The 20,164-nt window shown below is 41.4% G+C and overlaps 1 protein-coding gene and 1 long non-coding RNA gene across 2 annotated transcripts; both read left to right on the plus strand.

Moving 5' to 3' along the window:
• The first annotated feature begins 4,717 nt into the window (after nt 1-4,717).
• LOC134082216 (uncharacterized) lies at nt 4,718-5,642 on the plus strand. Its single transcript, XR_009939602.1, has 5 exons — nt 4,718-4,811; nt 4,920-4,975; nt 5,107-5,125; nt 5,472-5,504; nt 5,611-5,642. It is a non-coding gene; the product is annotated as an uncharacterized LOC134082216 (long non-coding RNA).
• Nucleotides 5,643-5,970: 328 nt separating this feature from the next.
• LOC134082108 (meprin A subunit beta-like) lies at nt 5,971-14,972 on the plus strand. The gene is made up of 13 exons (XM_062537755.1): nt 5,971-6,045; nt 6,144-6,261; nt 6,349-6,524; nt 6,766-6,984; nt 7,851-8,006; nt 8,673-8,891; nt 9,123-9,572; nt 9,749-9,904; nt 10,259-10,370; nt 12,293-12,370; nt 14,219-14,314; nt 14,409-14,438; nt 14,651-14,972. The coding sequence occupies exons 2-13, from the start codon at nt 6,146-6,148 to the stop codon at nt 14,823-14,825; spliced, it is 1,983 nt and encodes a 660-aa protein (XP_062393739.1). The 5' UTR covers nt 5,971-6,045; nt 6,144-6,145; the 3' UTR covers nt 14,826-14,972.
• The last annotated feature ends 5,192 nt before the right edge of the window (nt 14,973-20,164 follow it).

Below are 20,164 nucleotides of genomic sequence, written 5' to 3' on the forward strand. Positions count from 1 at the left end.
ACATGGGTTCAAGATTGTGACCTCCACACTCTCAGTTTGTCATTTGGTTTTAGCACAGTGACCATGACAGAAGTCATCCTGATAAAAATCTGCCACTCTTTGTGTACGGTATGTGGAAGTTCGGAAACTAGTTACAAAGTTTAATTTAAAATGGCATTGAATGATGCACACACAGAAAACAGCTTTTTTTCCATCAGGCGTTGTGTAACTAAATAAAGCACAAACAGCTCTTCAATATATTTTCCAACATGGAAAAGTAATGATGTCAGACAATCAGTCTACAGATTCAGGTAGACCATTCAGTCACTGTCACCTACAATCATCTTCAGTAAGAACGAAAACCTTTCCTGATTGTCTTGGTCTACTCTACCAGCTTTACATCCAACTGTTTCTTGAAGTTGTCATATTCAACCCCATTTCCTTTTTTATGATAAGATTCAGGTCACTCTGTAATTCATGTATAAATCTGAACATGTCTGGACACATTTGGACTATGTATACAGTAGTTCTAACTGTTGGTTAAGTTTCTACCCAGAGGAATTGATTGCAATTACTTTCCTCTTTACCTCATAGTCAAAATGTTACAACCTGCCTCGTGTGGAATAAAGATGAATATTACAAATAGTCAGTCACAATCATAATGGAAGTACAGGGAAATTGTTAGCAGATTGAAATTGGGTTATTCATACCAAAAGGCCAATTAAAGGGCAGGCCCCCACTAAGGCAAAATGAAACAAATCCTGTATCTGTCAGTTGATCTGAAACCACTGCAAAATTGTTTCCCTCCCTGACAGCCACTGATCAACTTACCATGCACAAGCCTAACACTGAATGTAAACTGTTTTTGTCTTGATAGATTTCCCAGATGGATTCAAGAAGATATGTTAATTCATAGCTATTTAAAAATCCATCTGAATATACAAGGTTTTCTAGTTGATTCTATTGTCTGTTTGAACAGTTTGAAATGTATGTCATACCTAATAGATTGACAGAAGGTAACCCAGAACCAAAAAAAAAAAAGAAAAAAGATGAAGACAAAAGAGTCAGGTCTTCCTGTAAGCACACGATTGCCAAGAAGTGCCAACCACAACTGGGTTCCTGTCAGAAGACCACAGAAAAAAGGCGCACACCAACAGCATGACGTCTCTCCGTGTGTTGTATTTCGTCCCTCTGTTTAGCCAGTTGGTGGTTAAACTGATCTGTTCATTTCATTCATGCTTTTTGTTTTTATTGTATTGTTTTACTACTGTAGCCTAGAAATCTAGACGCCCCTAGCGGCAGCAAATGTAATTTGGCTGGCGGGGCAGTCTAGGCACGATCCATTGAGCCAGGGAGCTGAGAACCCCCAGCACCAGCGGGCCAATCACAGGGCTTAACATAATGGTGACTAACATGCGACCAGAAGTTGCGACGGTAACGCATCCTGTTATTTGAAAACAAGAAGATGATTCGTTTAGCGTTATCCTATTGCGTGGAGAGGGAAGGTTACGCATCCTGCTACTTGAAAACAAGAAGATGATTCGTTTAGCGTTATCCTATTGCGGGGAGGGAATTTGAAAGACAACTGTTTATCCCACCCCCTCCGATTGAGCCCTGTCTACGGTGAGTGTCCAGACCCTACATCTTGATGTGGGTCTGGCTCGTCAGGCTATTGTTTTACCCCAAATGCACTTGATCAGATGATATGCCTGATGCTAGTGGTGATAGTGATGCTCCACGATGTCTTGAGCCAGGTAACAACAACCAATCAACTTGCCAAGTCAAATACCCGCCTTCCCATAATTACGACCGCCGCTAGTGTAGCTATAGCATAGCAGTCATACAGGGACTGTCAACGTTTTTTTTTTTTTTTCATTAATACTTCCTGAATTTTGGTCAACGATTTTCAGGACACCATAACACTGGGGCACATGAAACTTGGTAGGCATGTAGCCCCAGTAGACCTTTACTGAAAAAAAAAACAAAAAAACAATTGGTCCCCGGGGGCCACTACACCTCCAAAAATGCAGTTTTTCTTAAATAACTACCTGAACCGTGGCACCAAGGATGAAATTTTTTTTATGGTAGTTGGTCTCAAGAGCCAGCATCAATTTGTCATTTGCACCCAATATTATAATATTATACTGATTTAATCGCCCCTATCTTTAGATGAGATGTTATGAACTGCAACAAATGTCATGTATATGATGAATCTGACATTCTCTGGGAGTATACCAACTTTTGTGGAATTTCATCCATGGGGGGGCTATAAAATATTCATTTATGTGTACATTTAGACTGTACACCCACAGGCCTGTAAATGGTGCTATTATGCGAAGGGTTGCTGGTTTAGGATGATACTGTCACGTACTCTCTCTCTCTCTCTCACACACACACATGCAGTAATACACACACACACACATGCACACACACTGACATCCACACATACAGATACACACCGATGCACACACACACACACAAATCAACATGCACACGCTCACACGTCTGCAGGCACACAAACACACACACAGACACACACACAGACACACACACACACACACACACACACACGCAGGCATGCACACATGCACAGACACACACACACATGCTCTTACACACAAAAGCAAACTCACACATGCACACACTATTTATATAAAAGCAGGAGATATAGGCATATAAATTGCAGAAACAGGAGGTACAGACAAGTTGATAAGCGTAATTTATTTTTGTGGAGAAAATGTGCATAACTGAGCAGCGGTCATATTTTGTACCGCCATGCGGTACATTTAGTTATGAGTCAGATTCTCCTCATGTAATGTCTCTAAACGATCATCTTTCTCCTTATGAAGTCATGGATTCATCTTCATCCTTCACCTCATGACGTTTCACATTGAGGTCAAAGGTGGGTGGAAAAAGGCAATGGTAAAAAGGGCAGCGACCTCCATTTTGGACCCCACACTATACCCTCTTTTAATGTTCTACTTTAGTTTGACCTGTTTCGGCTTGTGAGAAGTGATGCTACAATGTGTTTCATGACCACAACACAATTGCCACAATTGCCTCACGTCATCAAAAGCTGCGCAGCAGATGCACTGGCTCTGACCTATCTCATAGACAACGCAGCTCATAATAAGAATTACACAAAAATAATTCTTTGACCTGGCAGAACAAATTGCTGGCATTTTCGCAATGTCATACTAAAATATTTAAGACCCATCCAGAATGAATAGGCTAAGTTGAGATGAAGTTGTTTATGGTGATTGGTGGCAATAGTTTAAACATATAAAGCTGTGAGTTTGTTCTGCCTCAAGTGGTTTGTAGTTTGTATAGGCTTTGCATTATCCTTAAAATGGTGTGACATCTCCCAGGGACCAACTCAAGTCTTTTCAGATCCCACCCCATCACTCTCTCTCACTCACTTCTGTCAGTCTCTCACTATTCTATCAGGCAAAAAGGCAACAAGACCCATACATTTAAAAATATATATATATATGTTACAATATATGTACACATGTTATGGCTGATGTATACAGTACACATCATGAGAGTTGATCCTATCCTGTCACAATGCTATAATGTTATCATACAGGCATTACAATACTGATTAAAGTTACAGTACACTACTTATGTAGCTCTATCATTTTTCTGAAGTGGGTTCAAGCGAAGTGAGCACACCTCTCATTGTGCTAACCACAAAGTTTTGGCTTTCACAACACCAATGTTCTGACCTATTTTTCTCTCGTACGACAAAGGTGTCCATCTCGACAATAAATCAACGGCTCATTCTAACCACATTTTGCAGAAGCCCTCCGACCTGTTTAGAGTTTCACTTGGAAAATCCGTAGAAACCACAGAAGTTCTTCTGAACACCACAAAGGGTCGGCTGAACGTTTTGACTAATCTCTTCCTTATTGCACACAGCATATATAGCTTTTCCTTTTCCTTTCTATAGTTGTATATAAAAATATAGTCCTAGCTGTGTCAAAAATAGTGAAGATTATTTGATGCAAACAGGCACACATGGATTTCAAAATCTGGTGCAAGGGCAGAACCAGATGGGGGGCATAGAGTGGCACAGGCCCTCCCAAGAATCTAGTCGGCCACCCCACCAGAGATGTGATAGTAGGACTTGTCAGCATAAAAAAAATGTCAAGAAGAGTCACTTCTTTAAAGGCAAAACAAGCCCTTTACATTGATTACATTGATTTGCTGTTGGCCAAATTACAGTGCAATGCTTTGCATGTTCTGTGCCACTGGGCTCAAGGACCAATTTATTCCATTGTAATAAACAGTTTTCTATCGGTGCTGTCTAGCCTGTATGGTGGACATTGTTATTGTAGTTGGCTGCTGCTTTACTTGAAAACACGTTCTTTCCTACTGCATTGCATCTACCAAGTTATGTGCTTCAGAAGTTAATTGCTACTTCACAAGACAAATTGCTTATTTTCAATGGTTTTATGCATAAAATAATCAGTCTGGTTGTTAATAAAGCATAATACATTAATAATGAATCTAATTCTTTAATTTGTATTATTTGACTTCTTACTTTTATGTGACACCCCTCTTTGAGTCTTAGCCCCAACCCAGCCACCCAATCAATATTTTTTTCAAGAATGACAACTGACCTGGTAAGAAAACATGTGATACTGTCAGTCAACCACAGTCTGTCTTTTTTTGCTTGTGGTTTCCACAGAGAGTTGAACATACTGTAGATTAAGTAGTGCTCATAACGTCCTGTATTGTAGGCACACATAAGATCAGGCTTTGATCAGGCTGAGGCCTCCTCTCAACTTTTTCTGGTGGGTTAACTAGGTACAGTACATCCAAATGTGGTAGGTGTTTTGATTTCTTTCATAGCTTAATGGTTGTATATGAACATTAAATTAGAGAGCACAATTCAAACTCCAAATGTTTACTCACAGATTTGATTCTCTGTTCAGGTAAAATGCATGTTTTCTTCCTGTTGAGTGTGACATTTGGGTTGGCGGCTTCACTGGTATGTCTAACCCAGTGATAAAGGATTTTTTTTTCAATAGAATATTTAAAAATCAACAAGCCATGAGTTTTTGTATTTCTGTACAGTTAGCAATTTTAGTCAACATTAACCTCTATATTTGTATGTTTTAGGATAATCCAATACTACGAGGTATGTAGAAGAAAATTGAACATCAATGTTATTATCTGATAAATTTTTTTGATTAACTTCAATCAAATCAACATATCTCGCATGCTGCATTCTAATATATAGTATGATATATGAAATTCAAGACTGATTATTCATATTTTACTGTTTATTAATAAAATGTCCCTTTTGGGTTGTATGAGAAACTCTATTTGTCTTCCCCTTTGTTTATTCATAAATGTATTAAATGCTGTCACAATAACTAATTTAGATATTAATTAAATAACTTTTAAAAATAGTAATATTAAGACGAATATTTACATTTGTTAAATTTTTTGTAGCCTCATATCATTTCCCTCATTTGTTACAGATGAAAACCTTGATATTACAGTCATAAATAAAGGTAAAATCCAGTTAACTGGAATGGCCAGTATCAACAAAATACAAAAGACAAAATGAATATGCAGAGCAAAATTAGACTGACTAATCATAATTCATATTTTGAGCAGGTTTGAACCTGTTTGAAGGCGATATCAAGACTGTGAGTTGGCATCTTATTATGATATATTTTTAACAATTAAATATTAAATTACATATTGATCCTGTAACTTCTATGAGGTTGCATACTCAGACTCAGAATAATTAACATAATTCCGTCGGATTATTTTGACCCTTGACTAAAGACTTTGATGCATTTTCTTCTTATCTTCTCACATGACTCTACATTGCTTTCATAGACTGCTACCAAGGTGAGAGACCTTGACTGTCTTTTTCTACTCAAAGGACTTTCCTATTATTATTTGTTTGCTGTTGAAATTCATTAGTGCAAGAGAGGAAATCATACAAGATGGTGATTTATTTTTAGTCCAGGAGGAGGAGGTCCATTCGCAGTGCACTGCACCGTTGGCCCCTGCCCGTCCCGTATGATTTTGAGTGGAGCCTGGGTAAGGATTAATGTTATGGAGTCATAATAATTCACCCAGTAGAGTAATATGAGTAAAATGAGTAATTTCTTCATTTGGGTTTGTGTCTTTGTGCTCAGATATGAATGCAAAAGGAGTCATCATGAGAGCTTTCGAACAGTTCAGGCTCAAAACATGTATTGACTTCAGACCCCGGTTTAGGATTGAACAACACATTTCAATCAAGAAGGACATAGGGTATGACTCTATTTACAATGGATGCATTTTATTATTGGATTCTGATGTTGAAGTGTGGCTGTAAGCAAAAGTGTTCTCATTTTGTAGATGTTGGTCCAAAGTTGGGAAAAATGACTGGAAGCAGGAACTCTCTATTGGCTCTGATTGTGATACTGTGGCCACCATAGAGCATGAGCTCATGCATGCTTTGGGCTTTTGGCATGAGCAGTCCAGATATGACCGTGACAATTACATCTCAATCAACTGGGAAAACATTGAAGCAGGTCTCTATTAGTGGCTACATGAAATGATGATGTTAGTTTTCTGAACATGTGCAGTGTAAAGAACTGCAGAAATTCACTTACTGTCTTATTGTTTGTTATGAGAAGTGAGTAAGTAAGTGTTTATATAGCGCATTTTTCAAGCCCAAAGTGCTTTACGTTATGCTACAGCACAATTGTGTCACTTGTTGTCTTCTTGTGTTTTGTGTCACTCACTGATGCTTCAATCATTGTATGCCTTCAGGAGAGGAGCGAAATTTCAAAATTGGAACAAACGATACCAACAGCACCATGGACACCCCATATGACTACTTCTCAGTCATGCACTACCCCAAAGATGCCTTCAGCAATGGCAATGGATCTACCATCATCACAAAACTACCTGAGTTCCAAGATGTGATTGGACAGCGACTAGATATGAGCCATTATGATGTAGAAGAGCTTAACAAGTTTTATGGCTGTAGTAAGTAACTGTATGTCTTGGTTGCAGACTGACAATGAAACCTAGCACCGCAATGCATCTACAGTATACTGGATAGGAGTTAATATAGGAGTAGCCTAGCTTCCCCTCAGCTAACAAAAAATGCATATTGTTAATCAAACTGTTTGATCAGTTGCTAGTTTGACATTTGTTATTGTTTTTGCCAGAATTTTGGCAGACTAGCTACCTACACTCAGAGTGGGACCTGGAAATAATACATTTATTAACTAAAAAATATGACTTGAATACAGGCCATTTTATTTATGCACATAGCACAGCCTACCCGAGCTAGGCGTGACAGCTTCTAGGCTACCACATAATAAGCCCTGTAAATTAACTTTCTCTCCTGTGTCTCTGACGAATTTGAATGCTCCTAGTTTCTGTCAACAGAGTTATTTGCTCACTGAAACATTAGATCTTCCATGTGAGGAGGACCCAATACATATTTAAGTGATATTTTATTTTCAAGAGCTTTTGAGATCTCAGGGTATTACATCTCCTCTGGATATATGGCCGTTTGTCAGGGCCGTGCCTTTTTGAGTGCTACTTTGTTAATATTTGGGAAACTATGAGTATGGGGGTGTAACATCACAGCCCAGGCTGCTGAAGTTGCCCGAGGCCATAGCAAATTAAACAATACTTTTAAACTCACCATGTTCAGATCGGCCCAAAACGTTAATGGCCCACTGGTAATCATTTTGAAGCTCGATCAGCCACTCCGGGCCTGGATATCTAATGAACACCACAGAATCTATGACACATTTTCAATCCACACAATGAGAGTGCCCTATTATATTTTCTCTTAAACTATAAACATTGCTCCTAAAAACAAATGTGTATGTTTACAGATGAGTCAATTTCCTTCCTGGACCACTGCAGCTTCGATGAAGACAGCATGTGTGGAATGAGTGTCTGCTCCAAGAGTTCAGCTGGATGGGAAAGAGTGAGACAAGCTGTGGGAGGTCCCCGCTCTGACCACAGCTATCTAGGCTCTCCCTCTCAGGGTGAGATTCTGTGTAGGAAGTGGGAGAGGGGGAAAGTGCTGGCCAAGAAAAAGGTTTAAACGTGTCATGAACATTAGGACAGAACGGTGAAGTAATGATTAATATTGCACAAACTACGATTAATCTGACTCCATAAAATTAACAAAGTATTTAATTTGCTTATTTAATCTATATTCAACTTCTTTACTGTAAGTTAATCAGAGTGTCTTAATCAGAGCGGACTTTCAGAGGTACTTTATTTTTCAGAGTGTACCCCTGGTACAAATAGCCTTAGATACACAGCTGAGCTATTCACACCCCGTGATGTAACAAAAAAATCACCTTGCTTGCGTCCACAAAAAATATGGCGGACATTTGTTTTTCATCATCAGAAAGTGTGTTAGTGCGTTTGTGTGTGTATGTGTGTGTGTGTGTGTGTGTGTGTGTGTCTGCAGTAGCCCTTTCTCATTTGACAAATACAGTTACGAGTCCAGGTATTCCTTTGCGGTCTAACAGAGACCCAGGGCTGAGTGGGTCCCCCAGCAGGGTGACAAGAGCCAAGAGCATGTGGCAACTGAAATAATAGCTTTCAGGCTTCAAACACATACTGCCACAGAGGTCCTTTAGCTTTAGATATGCGAAGAGGTTGGCCTTACAATTGGTGCTGCATATGTTGTCCAAACACAGGCTTCTTCATGCACTTCAGCACTAACGGAGTAAAAGTGGGAAACTCAGCCAAAATGGAGACCAGGAGGATGACCCCCAGGAGAAGCTGCAAGGTTCAGTGCCTTGAGTTCTTCTACTACCACAGTGGGAGTTGGTCTGACCAGCTCAACATCTGGATAAGAGAGTTTGATGGTGTTGATGACGTGAAGGGAACTCGCAGACTTATGGACCAAATAAAAGGTTTATTTTGGTTCTGCTATACATGTGTGTGTGTGTGTGTGTGTGCGTGCGTGTGTGTGTGTGTGTGTGTAGGCTTTAATTTTTCCCAGTGTTAGATCATATAATGTTATATAAAATAATGTGCATTGCTCATAAATGGATGCTTAATTCTGATGGACAATAATGGCAGTAAGTATCAGAGTAACATGACTGCCAAAACCAATTATAGTCCATTGCCTCCTCCAATTACAGGTTCTCAAGCTGGCTACTGGCAGCTCTACCATGTTTCCCTGAATGCCACTAAGACTTTCCAGGTGGAGTTTGAGGCCCGCAAAGGACTAGGGAGATCCGGCGGTGGCTTCTCTGTGGACGACATCAACCTGTCAGAGACTGAATGCCCCCATCAGACATGGCAGATCAGGAACTTTGAAGGACAGTTAAAAGCCAGCGCTAACTCATCTGTTATGTTCAGCCCCCTGTACTACTCTAGCGATGGCTACCGTTACCAGATTGCAGCAGTCCTGACCAGAGATTATTTTGTCGTCTTTGCTCGCCTTGTGTCAGGACGTTCTGATTACAGGCTGCAGTGGCCGTGTCCCTGGAGGCAGATAACCTTCCTGCTGCTGGACCAGAACCCTCACATCCGAAAACGCATGTCTAAACAAAGTAGTGTAACTACCAGTCCATCGTATATAACTGCAGGTGAGCTTTTTCAGATTTTCTTTGATCTTTTTCCCATCCCATTATGTTTTTTTAGTTTTTCTTCATCTTTTTCTATCCCCCCCCCCCCCCACACACACACACATTTACTGGTCTCCTGGGGATATTTCAGTAAAAAGAGGTAAAACTGTTTTTTTTATTATTATTTTTTTAAACAGAATATTTTGGCAGTCCAAGTGTTTGGGGATCTCTGAATGTGAATGGATTCTATGCTAACAAAGTGTGGCCTCATGGTCTGGTCATGACTACCACTCAACTCAAATCCAGAGATTTCCTCAAAGGAGGTGACGCATTTCTCCTTATTTCTATGGAAGGTGAGTGTCACAGTAATGCATTCTCAAATACTTTTAGATCATCTAAAAAAAAATAAAAAAAATCAGTCATCTCTGTTGAATTGCTTTCAGAGCTCCTCAGTAATTACAGAGAATTATTGAGAAATCTTAAATTACAGCAAATATCTACATTGTCTACAACTCGCTTTGCATCGTGTCTAACAACGCCCCTTAGCTGTTCTAAATTCAGTGTATACCACGGCCTCTCGGGGCTTATTGCTTAATTTCATATCAATGTCCGATTTCTTAGATGATTGCAAAGACTTATAAAGAAGTGTAATCTTTCATTGAGTTTACAGCTGAAATACCAGTGTTGCTTTGTTCTTTTGCTTGCAGACATCTCCAGTCTACGTTACAGCAATAACCTCAAATGCCCCACTGTGAAAGGGAAGTCCATTTCTGTGTCTCCTCTGCCACCAACTAAAGACGATTGGCCGTGTGTAACCAAGTAAGCTCACATACTAAACCAAAGAAGAACATATAATCTTTTCATAAACATGCTGATGATCATCGTCTGAATAAATGGATGAACCTGTGGCTTTCATCAAGCGGGCACATGCAAGTGGAGTTGCTGTGTGTACAAACAAACTTGCAATCATGGCCGTAACTACCATTGAGGACACCGAGGTCATGTCCTCGGTATTTTTTCTTCAAGTTTCGTTTTATAAGTGTTATACGTTATAAATATTGAACTGATACGGAACGCTCTTTGTTCCCTATTTTAAGAAACTGCTCAATGCACACACGCTACAATACCCTTGCAATATGTTTTTGTACATGATTCTTATAAAGAACTAGTCAGAGGGGACAGAGGTGGGGTTTCCCAAGTACAGTGTCTCAGTAAGGTATACCTTACTAAAGTCACTTATTTCATTTATGGAACAAAACATCTCTTAAGAGCTCCCTGAAAGAAACTTAGCGGCTAGAATACCACAAGAGAATGAATATTGTATACTCTCTAATATTTCACTCAGATTGGATGATTCTAGATATCAGTATTTTTTTTTATTTGAAAGGGATTGAAAATATCTTGATTATGACCGCTGCGCTAGCGAAGCCTCCCCAAAATGAAGGTAGGCCAGACTGTAAATATCTTGAGAATAGGATGGATGATTTGTTTTAAGGGGCCATGCCAACCCATCCCATATCCATTCATTTGAGGTATAGCGCCACCTAAAACGAGGCATTGTAATCGCAAGTATCTTTGGCCGACTTGTTCCAACCTGCACAACATTGCACAACACTGCACAACCTGCACAACAGCATCCTCTGAATGCATTCCATGTTCCGTGGGGGGCCGTATCAGCTGATCAGCATATCAGTATCACACACACACACAAACACACACACACACACACTACATACTGTATGCATGCACATGCACACAAATAGGCACACACACACACACTCTCTCTCTCTCCCACACACACACACACACACACACACACACACACTACATACTGTATGCATGCACGCACACAAATAGGCACGCACACACACTCTCTCTCTCTCTCTCTCCCAAACACACACACACACACACACACACAGACACACACACACACACACACACACACACACACACACACACACACACACACACACACACACGTGTACACGCACATTAACTCACACACACATGCAGGCAAGCAGGCTCAGGTACACACACATACACACAGGCAAGCATACACACAGACACACCCACACACACAGACACACCCCATTACCTACCCTCCACACACAACACACACACACACACACACACTCAGAAGCGAACACACAGAGAAGCGGTACACAAAAACAAACACACTATGCACACACTCATTTACAAGAGGATGGAGTAGGACATATTTGATATGCATTATTCATTTTTGCGGAGAGAATGTGCAGGGTGTGAGGGGTGATCATATTTTGTACCATTTTGCAGTACAGTAAAAAAATATATTTATCTTCTCATATTGCTCATTCAGAGAAAAGTGTATGTTTGATGTAATGAACACACCTATTTAGGAGTCTGGATCTGTGTGTCATTTTGTTCCATTTGCAAATGCCTTTATAATTCATCTTGGTAACTAAACAATCTTTGCTGCATGCCCACCACCAGGAAACGTAGACATAGCAAACACAAACACAGACAATCACGCCATCACAGTACCATGGTAGAGTAGTGGCTGAGGAGATGGGCTAGCATGCTGTACCATGGTAGAGTAGTGGCTGAGGAGATGGGCTAGCATGCTGTACCATGGTAGAGTAGTGGCTGAGGAGATGGGCTAGCATGCTGTAGCCAGAAAAGTTTCAAACCTTTTTTCAAATTGTCACTGTTGTGCCCTTGAGCCCTTGAGATAATTGCATTATCTCTGTGAACTTCCCCAGAATGCCGATTACCACAACCTCAACCCATCCTCCAACCACGACAACATCAACAACAACAACAACTGCTTCAACCCTCAGGTGAGATTAATTGAATATCATTCTAATCTAATGATAGGTTGTCACTGTTGTGCCCCTGAGCTCTTGTAATAATTAACATACAGTGCTGTGAAAAAGTATTTGCCCCTTGCTAATGTTGACTCAAAAGAGGAATATAAAATCATCTTTTGGAAAATGATCGTCATGCCTTAATTTGAAAAAGGAGTCAAAATCCAACCTTTAAGGACACCAATGTTCTTTGTGAATGAAGAATGTATCTTAAATAAATAAATGTTTTCCTTACAATACAGTGGGCATAAGTATTTGCCCCCTATGTTAAATTCCCATAGAGGAAGGCAGATTTTTATTTTTTGAAGGCCAGCTATTTCATGGATCCGGGATATGCATCCTGATAAGTTTCCCTTGGCCTTTGGGATTAAAATAGCCCCACATCATCACATACCCTTCACCATAGCTAGAGATTGTCATAGTGTTTTTTTTTTTTCAGTTAGCCTATTAGCCTGTTTGATGCTCATTGAGCTCAATGCAAATCAAGGGTACTTGATGATGTGGGGCTATTTTATTTTTACTGTAAAGATTAAGGTATAACTTCGGAATGATGTATCATGTAGTAAAGCCTTTCAAAGTCTCTGGCTGTTTTCCTGCTCATATTTGAATCTTAAAACAACACTAAAGAGTTTTTCGTACCTTAAAATAATGTTTTCAAAATCATGTCAGCGGTTCATCAACTCGTAACAGGGTGAACGGCTCTTCTGCTTTCACTTCGCGGCCCTCTATCGTCTGTAACTGCACTATGTAGCTTTACGAGGTGGGGTAGTGTATCTGTTTTTTGATGAAATGAGACATCAGAAACTACAAATTCGACTTGCTTCGATGTCGCAATACATCATACTTTAATAAAATCAAGCAACATATTCTACCTTGTCTGTTATTTGCTGGATAAACAAATAGCGTGTGTGCGACAGAGGAAAAGCGCTTTAGTGTTGCTGTAATTCAGAGACAGACTTGAATGAAGATGTCTCAACTGACATGGCTATGGCTATGGCTATGGCTATGGCTATCTCTGTGGGCTTTCCCAGAATGCCAATTACCACAACCTCAACCCACGCTCCAACCCACCCGACAACATTAGTTTAGTTTAGTTTATTCACAATACCACTTCAAACAAAATATTACAGTAGGGTTATAAACTTGAAATGGGTAAAGTGAATGGGCCCCCTAAAGAAGCTAGGGAAGCTTATAGGCAGGGGCCCAAAGATCATAGAGAAGGTAGTGGTACAGTAAAAGCATACATAGTACACCAAAACACTTAACATACATTCTTAATGTACATTACACAATCATACACATACATCCCAGCGGTCCATGAAGTGACAATATTTATATTAGATGTAGGTTAGTAAAATATTATTTTTTAGTTGTTTTTTGAAGTTGGAGATAGAGGGCAACACCTTAAGGCCACCATCAATCCTGTTCCAAATCTGCGGCCCCCTACAGACAACACTCATACCAGTGCGCACATGTCGGCAACATTTTCCTGAGATTTGTGATTTAGTTCTAGTTGGGTATGTGTGCTGGGGACTGGAGATTGGAACAAGACTACTTAATCTAGGGTTGAGCCTATTGACAATTTGAAACATAAGACAGGCATTATGATAAACATTTAGCTCAGCCAGTCTTAATAACATCAACAACAAGTGCTTCAACCCTCAGGTGAGATTGATTTAATATAATTTCTAATCTGACACATATGATAGATAGGTTTGTTGATTATGAGCTCATGATAAGATCATTTTTTTTATCATAGTTATGCAATGCCTACTTAAGATATTCAACACTATTGCGTTTTTTATAACTCTACTCCTCCAGGCCCTCTATTACTAGAGTCACCACCCAAACAACCACCACCATTACTGAAGGACCCACCACAGTTTATTCGCAAAATCCAAAGTTCTCAACTGTCAGGTACAGAAATGTAACCTGAATAGTTGCCTGTTATTATACACAAGGGAGGGAGGTTACCCTTATATTTATTGTTTTGTTTTGTTCTTTTCCTCAGGGCTTCCGACAACCCACCACCTCCTGACAGGTAAAGTAGAGAATGCAGTCTGGTGTCAAGACAAAATAAAAACAATACATTCATGATTTGGTAAAAAGAACAGCACTTTATGAATAGTGAGTGACAGTAGTTCAGTTGATAAGTTAATCGTTTTGATCGTATGATGCTTAGAGTTTGTCTTTTTATAGATGAGACAATTAATGGCAATAACCTTCTTGTGTGTTCTTAATTCTTTCCCACAGGTGTAATAACATCTTTTCTGTCACATGCTACAAGACAGAGATCTCCCCAGGGGCTCTCATGTTAGTTGTACTGTTTGTTTTCATTTTTGGGATGCTGTGTAAATCATGTTGCTGTTGCAAGACGAAGCGTGATATACCATCGGCAGAAAATAGGGTTTTTATGCAGATGCAGTAAACTTAGAATTGGCAATGTCTGCAAAATGGAACATCTGGGACTGCAGATGGAATATAGCGTGTAGCTAAATCTGGTACAGTGTATCTTTTCTCTTTTAAGTGATTAATATTCTCTGTACATGGTCCCTGTAAGAAATAAACTAAACTAAACTAACTAACTGTATACTGTACTAGGCCTTTGTGTGGACGACATTCACTCTCCATCGTTAGGCTATCTTGTTTTTGACGGAGGTAGCATTTAGAGGCTTTTACATCTTGCACCATACTGCCCCAATGCCCCCTTGGGACCTCGCATTGTTTTTTCACAGACATTCCCCAGTGTGTACTTTGAGCCACAGGGCAGCCTCTAATTTCTATATGCAGGCCTAATGTACGTGCATCTTAAAAAAAATTAAATCATGGAAGTCCTGACCAGACAGAGAGATTAAAGGCTCAGGGAACCTGTTTTTTGTCTAGCTGATTATCAGGCTTAGGCTGACATTTCTGTATTATAAATTCATTATTGTTTTGAGATGCTGGATTCAAGATGTACATTTTTATTTGATGTGCATTGAATCTAGATTGTATGATATTATGGGGACAAATTAACTTTTCCATGATATTCAGGGTTTAAAAAAAAAAAAAATGCACCTGTTTATTAACTGTGCTAACCTTGGTGGCGTAAATGGGCCATTAAACTGCTCTATCTGTCAATCCGACCACTGTAAAGTTAGTAAGAGATTCCATGAATTTAAGATATTGCGTCTCAACCCATTCGGTCACCCTTCCTGTAAGTGTTTCACCTTCAACCTTTAGGTTGTGCCATCAAGCTTTCCGCACTGATCCTTTTGGTCCAGCAGGGGGAGCCATGGCTCATGAAACTGTGTCCAGAGCTTTGCATATCCCAGTGGTTATCAAAGTGTGAGATAGGCCTCACTAGTGGAATAGAGACAGGTGGGGAGTGATGAAGAGGATTTTTTTGTTGCTGTTGTTAATCTTTACATTTTTATAATCTTTAAATCTTTATAATCATGAAATCTTTTAAAACAAAATAACCACACTCAAACATAGGGGTCATAAAGAGAACGACATATGATTTAAAATAGCATCTGATCCAGTGGACCAAGACAGTCGAGAACCCCATAATTCAGTTTCCATCGACCCCAAAAGGTCAAGCCAATCAGCCACAAAAGGGGATGAATGACGCTATAATAGTTTTGAAATCAAAAGTGGCTGTGGTAAATGATAGCAACGCCTACAAGTAATAACAAAGTATCAATAGGAATCCCAGATCAATGCCATTGGTTATGTTGAACCATGTCTATGTCCGCCACCATGCTAGTGTTGGAAACGTTTCCCATTCATGAGTCCCCAGACTTTATTCAAGAAGTGAAGGAGTCTGGTTTTAACCAGGCTACTGAGACAGACGGTTGGACAGTTAGTCCAAAACCAACTACATCCTACCTGATTAACAATGTAGGCTACATAATAATACGCAACAAGTGTTTCATCAATTCTCACAACAATTCTCCACATTAGTCAGTGTAACATCAGAATGGGCTTGAAGTATAAGAACTACTTTGTGTTGTGTTGAAAGTGTGTGGTACTGATTTTACCTAAATGTTTCGACTGTAAGCACTTACAAGATGAAGTTTAATTGGATTAGTTATAAGCGATTTATTGGACGTAATTTAACAATTCATAACTAAGTGCAGAAGGGAATAGTTTGAGCTTTACAGAAGAGGAATATTGATACAAAAAATTCACACAATGCTAAAACCATGCAAGAGTTCTCTGCCTACAACCGGAAAGCAGTGCAGAGGGTGGTGAAAAATGTCCAACGCACCGGTTCCTCACTTGTCCTCCATCAAGGCCATCCAGGGGAAGTCGCGCAGCATCATCAAAGACTGTTCTCACCCCAACCACAGACTGTTCAGCCCAGGGGCGCCTGCAGGAATTAATGCTATGGTACGCACACCAATCAACAACCCCCCCCGAAAATATTTTGCTGATATTGTACAATATTTGTCCGTTTCTCGGTTTTAGATTTGTGCATTGGTCAGCAAAAAAGTAGGCTATAACATCCACATGCAATAACACAATTAGAAATTTGAAAGTGTTGAAAGTGATAGTAGCAGTGGTGCACTTATCGAAGTAATGCACTTATCGAAGTGTATAGTCCCCTCCGCCTGCGGCGTCGGGTCCTTATTACCACTTCGAACGTGCATTATTTTCCTATAAACGCACGGCGCGTCGTTGATTATCCCTTACACAATACTCATTTGGACAACGTTACACAGCTAAGTTACTGCTAAGTTACGTTTAGTTTTGTTCAAGCATTAACGTCTGATGTTAAACAGTGTTGTAATGCTAGTCTAACGTTCCGACAAGCACACAATTTGTCTACCTAGTGTAACGTCACAGAAAGTGGGTATAGTGGTGTAACTTAACCTACCACTTCAGTTACATAAAACAAAAGAGCAATAAGCAGACCAAAGGCAGAAATTCTTATCTACCATTTATTAGTTTTAGAATAAAGACCAGTCTGGAAGCAGCTGTGGGAATAAATAATTAGATACAATAGTTTATTATTAAAAAAGATGAATACAACGGACGCAGAATAGCTACAGTTACACGGAACTATTGGAGCTGTCTTCCAGCAAGTGAGTTAAATAAGCTCCCAGGAGAAGCAGCGCTGCCTGTGGGGAAAAGGGGTGATGTGTTAGCTACTCACCACTAGGGGACCTCGCGACACACGCAATCACTCAGTGCTCCGTGGACTCATTCAAGCCGTGCGCTACACTGCAAAGTCTAGAAACGTGAGAAGAGTAAGGTGCGGCTAACACATTAATACACACACACACACAGTGCAAAAGATGGCTAGCTAGAAGTACACCCCCCAACACCACCGACAGCGCGCCACGCCAGGAGACACTACTAACTAATTACTAGAAACAATAGCCTTCAACCTATCCGCTACCAGTTGACCCATTCACAAACATGTTCCACACATTACACGAATTACACACACATGCACGTCAAACACTTTACCGTCCCGCAAGGGAGAGGTCGCACTTCAAAAGCAAAAGCAAAGGAAACGAACAAAGTTAAACACAGGCAAAACAGCAACCAGCTGATGGCACTCCTAAAACACATAAAAACCCAGATAAACCCAAAACAGTCAACATTATAGCTAAGAGACATCGCTACAATCCTTATGGGATAGATATTACCTGTGCCGTCAACATCTACGGACACAAACACGGAAGTGGGGAGGCTGCCACGGAGTCATCCGTCATTCAGCTTTGAATGCGTTCGTGCTAGGGAGACCTGGAGGGGGAACGCCATGCAAGCTACGGGGTAAGGCTGGCTTAAATAGCCTCACTCTAACAAGCAATCAGCTCGTCCCTCCCCCAATCAAGGTAGTTCGCTCAACTAGGATTACGCTACAATCCATCCCACCCTTTTTGAATTGTCGTCCCGACAATTTAGCTAGTGCCAGGGTCTGAAAACAGGCATAGTCATACTGCAGGTCCCCTGCTCCGGAGTAGTCACAGCCCCTTGAAGCCTACCCCCTGTCGGCTGTGGGAGACGGTGTGGATTAGAGTGTAATCCTGCATTTACCCTGGTGGTATGCCGAACTGCCATGGGCACACGGTTTTGATTGGCTAATGGAGTCACATCTTCTCGGGGCTGAGAGCCAGGACACCCCATTGCATCCTCATCCACTACAGATGACAGGTCTTGAGGGCTTACCCGGACAGGCTCAATAACTGTAGCCGCTGGTACTGGCATCACTAGGCACAGGTCATCCTCCTCCCAGGGTTCTGCACCTGGGCTTTCCTGATCTTGACGGCATGCTGAGTTCCCGGACACCGGCGCTACCCTTGGGGGTGAATTAGAACAAGAGTTACCAAGATATGCTTTTATAGACGATCGATGCACATACCTCACTTGGCCAGGGTTATCCAGCGGTGCTATGGCGTAGACTTGTCCGCCGTCCTTAGGTGTCTGTAGCACCTTGTACAGCACAGAACTCCACTTGTCCTGGATTTTATTACGGCCTCTCACACCGTGGTCTCGCAGGAGTACTTGCTGTCCTTCCCTCAATGGCAAGTCCCTGACTGTGGCATCGTGCCGGCATTTGCGCTTGCTAGCAGCAGCCTCTAGTCTCTCCTTTGCCCCGTCGAAGGCAATGCGAAGCCGGGCTTGATGTTCAAGTACCCAATCATGCGCCTGACCTGGCCTTGGTTCTTCTACTCGTCCGAGTAGAAAATCTATGGGTAGCCGAGGTTCCTGGCCGAACATAAGGTAGTGTGGCGACTCACCAGTAGATTGATGGGGGGTGGTATTGTAAGAAAAGACCACTTGAGGCAGGCAGGCGGCCCAGTCTCGTTTTCTGGTGGGAGGTAGTGTGCGAAGAAGGTCATGAAGAGTGCGATTAAATCGCTCACACTGTCCATTTCCACTGGGATGATACGGGGTGGTCCGCGATTTCTCCACCCCATACAGGGCACATAATTGCTGAATTAGGGCACCCTCGAAACACCTTCCCTGGTCAGAATGGATTCGGCTGGGGACGCCGAAGCGATAAAACCACTCCTGCACCAGCACCCGAGCTACAGTTGGTGCACGTTGATCCCTAGTTGGGATAGCTTGAGTGTATTTTGAAAAGACATCGGTTATAACAAGGACATTCTCCAGCCCACTCTGACAGGGTTCCAGGAGGGTGAAGTCCAAAGCTAAAATTTGGTTTGGCTTAGCAGCTAATAGGTGCCCCATGGGGGCGCGGATTGAAGGCCCAGAGTCTTTAGCTATTGTGCACCTCTCGCACTTTTGACACCACTGCTGGACATCTTGGGTCATACCAGGCCAATAACACCTCCGCCGAACTAAATCCAGGGTACGATGGAAACCTTGATGGCCATGCTGTTCATGCAGAGCCTGCAGCACTTCGGTCCTCAACCGTTCAGGGAGTAGCAACTGGAGGATGCCCTCTCCATCAGGATTGGTGATGCGTCTGTAAAGCACACCCTCCTTCTCCACCACACGCTTCCACTGCCGAGACAATTCCAGAAGGTTCCGGGAGGCTGACTGTCGCTCCTCAGCGTTCGGGCCCCGCTGTCGTCGCCAGAAGGGGAGGAATTTCCCAATAACTGGGTCTGATGCCTGCAGGGCCTGCAAGTCAGAGGAAGAATGAGTGGGCAAAGCTACAACTACTGCTTGGGTTACCTGATGTGAAGGCTGTTGGGTTAGACTGTCTCTCAAGGGAGGTGGTACTGAGGTTCCAGGGGAGACTTCCTCCAACAGTGCCTTGGGGTCCTCCGTAGCCAATCTCCTGGATAGGGCATCTGCATTGCC

This window comes from Sardina pilchardus, chromosome 6 (genome assembly GCF_963854185.1).
Source record: "Sardina pilchardus chromosome 6, fSarPil1.1, whole genome shotgun sequence".
In the NCBI taxonomy this organism is placed as follows: domain Eukaryota; kingdom Metazoa; phylum Chordata; class Actinopteri; order Clupeiformes; family Clupeidae; genus Sardina; species Sardina pilchardus.

Coding starts and splice junctions, on each gene's coding strand:
- LOC134082108 (XM_062537755.1), top strand. CDS start 6,146: ATGAATGCAAAAGGAGTCATCATGAGAGCTTTCGAACAGTTCAGGCTC. Junction 6,985..7,850: donor TAACAAGTTTTATGGCTGTA/GTAAGTAACTGT, acceptor GTATGTTTACAG/ATGAGTCAATTTCCTTCCTG. Junction 14,439..14,650: donor AACCCACCACCTCCTGACAG/GTAAAGTAGAGA, acceptor TCTTTCCCACAG/GTGTAATAACATCTTTTCTG.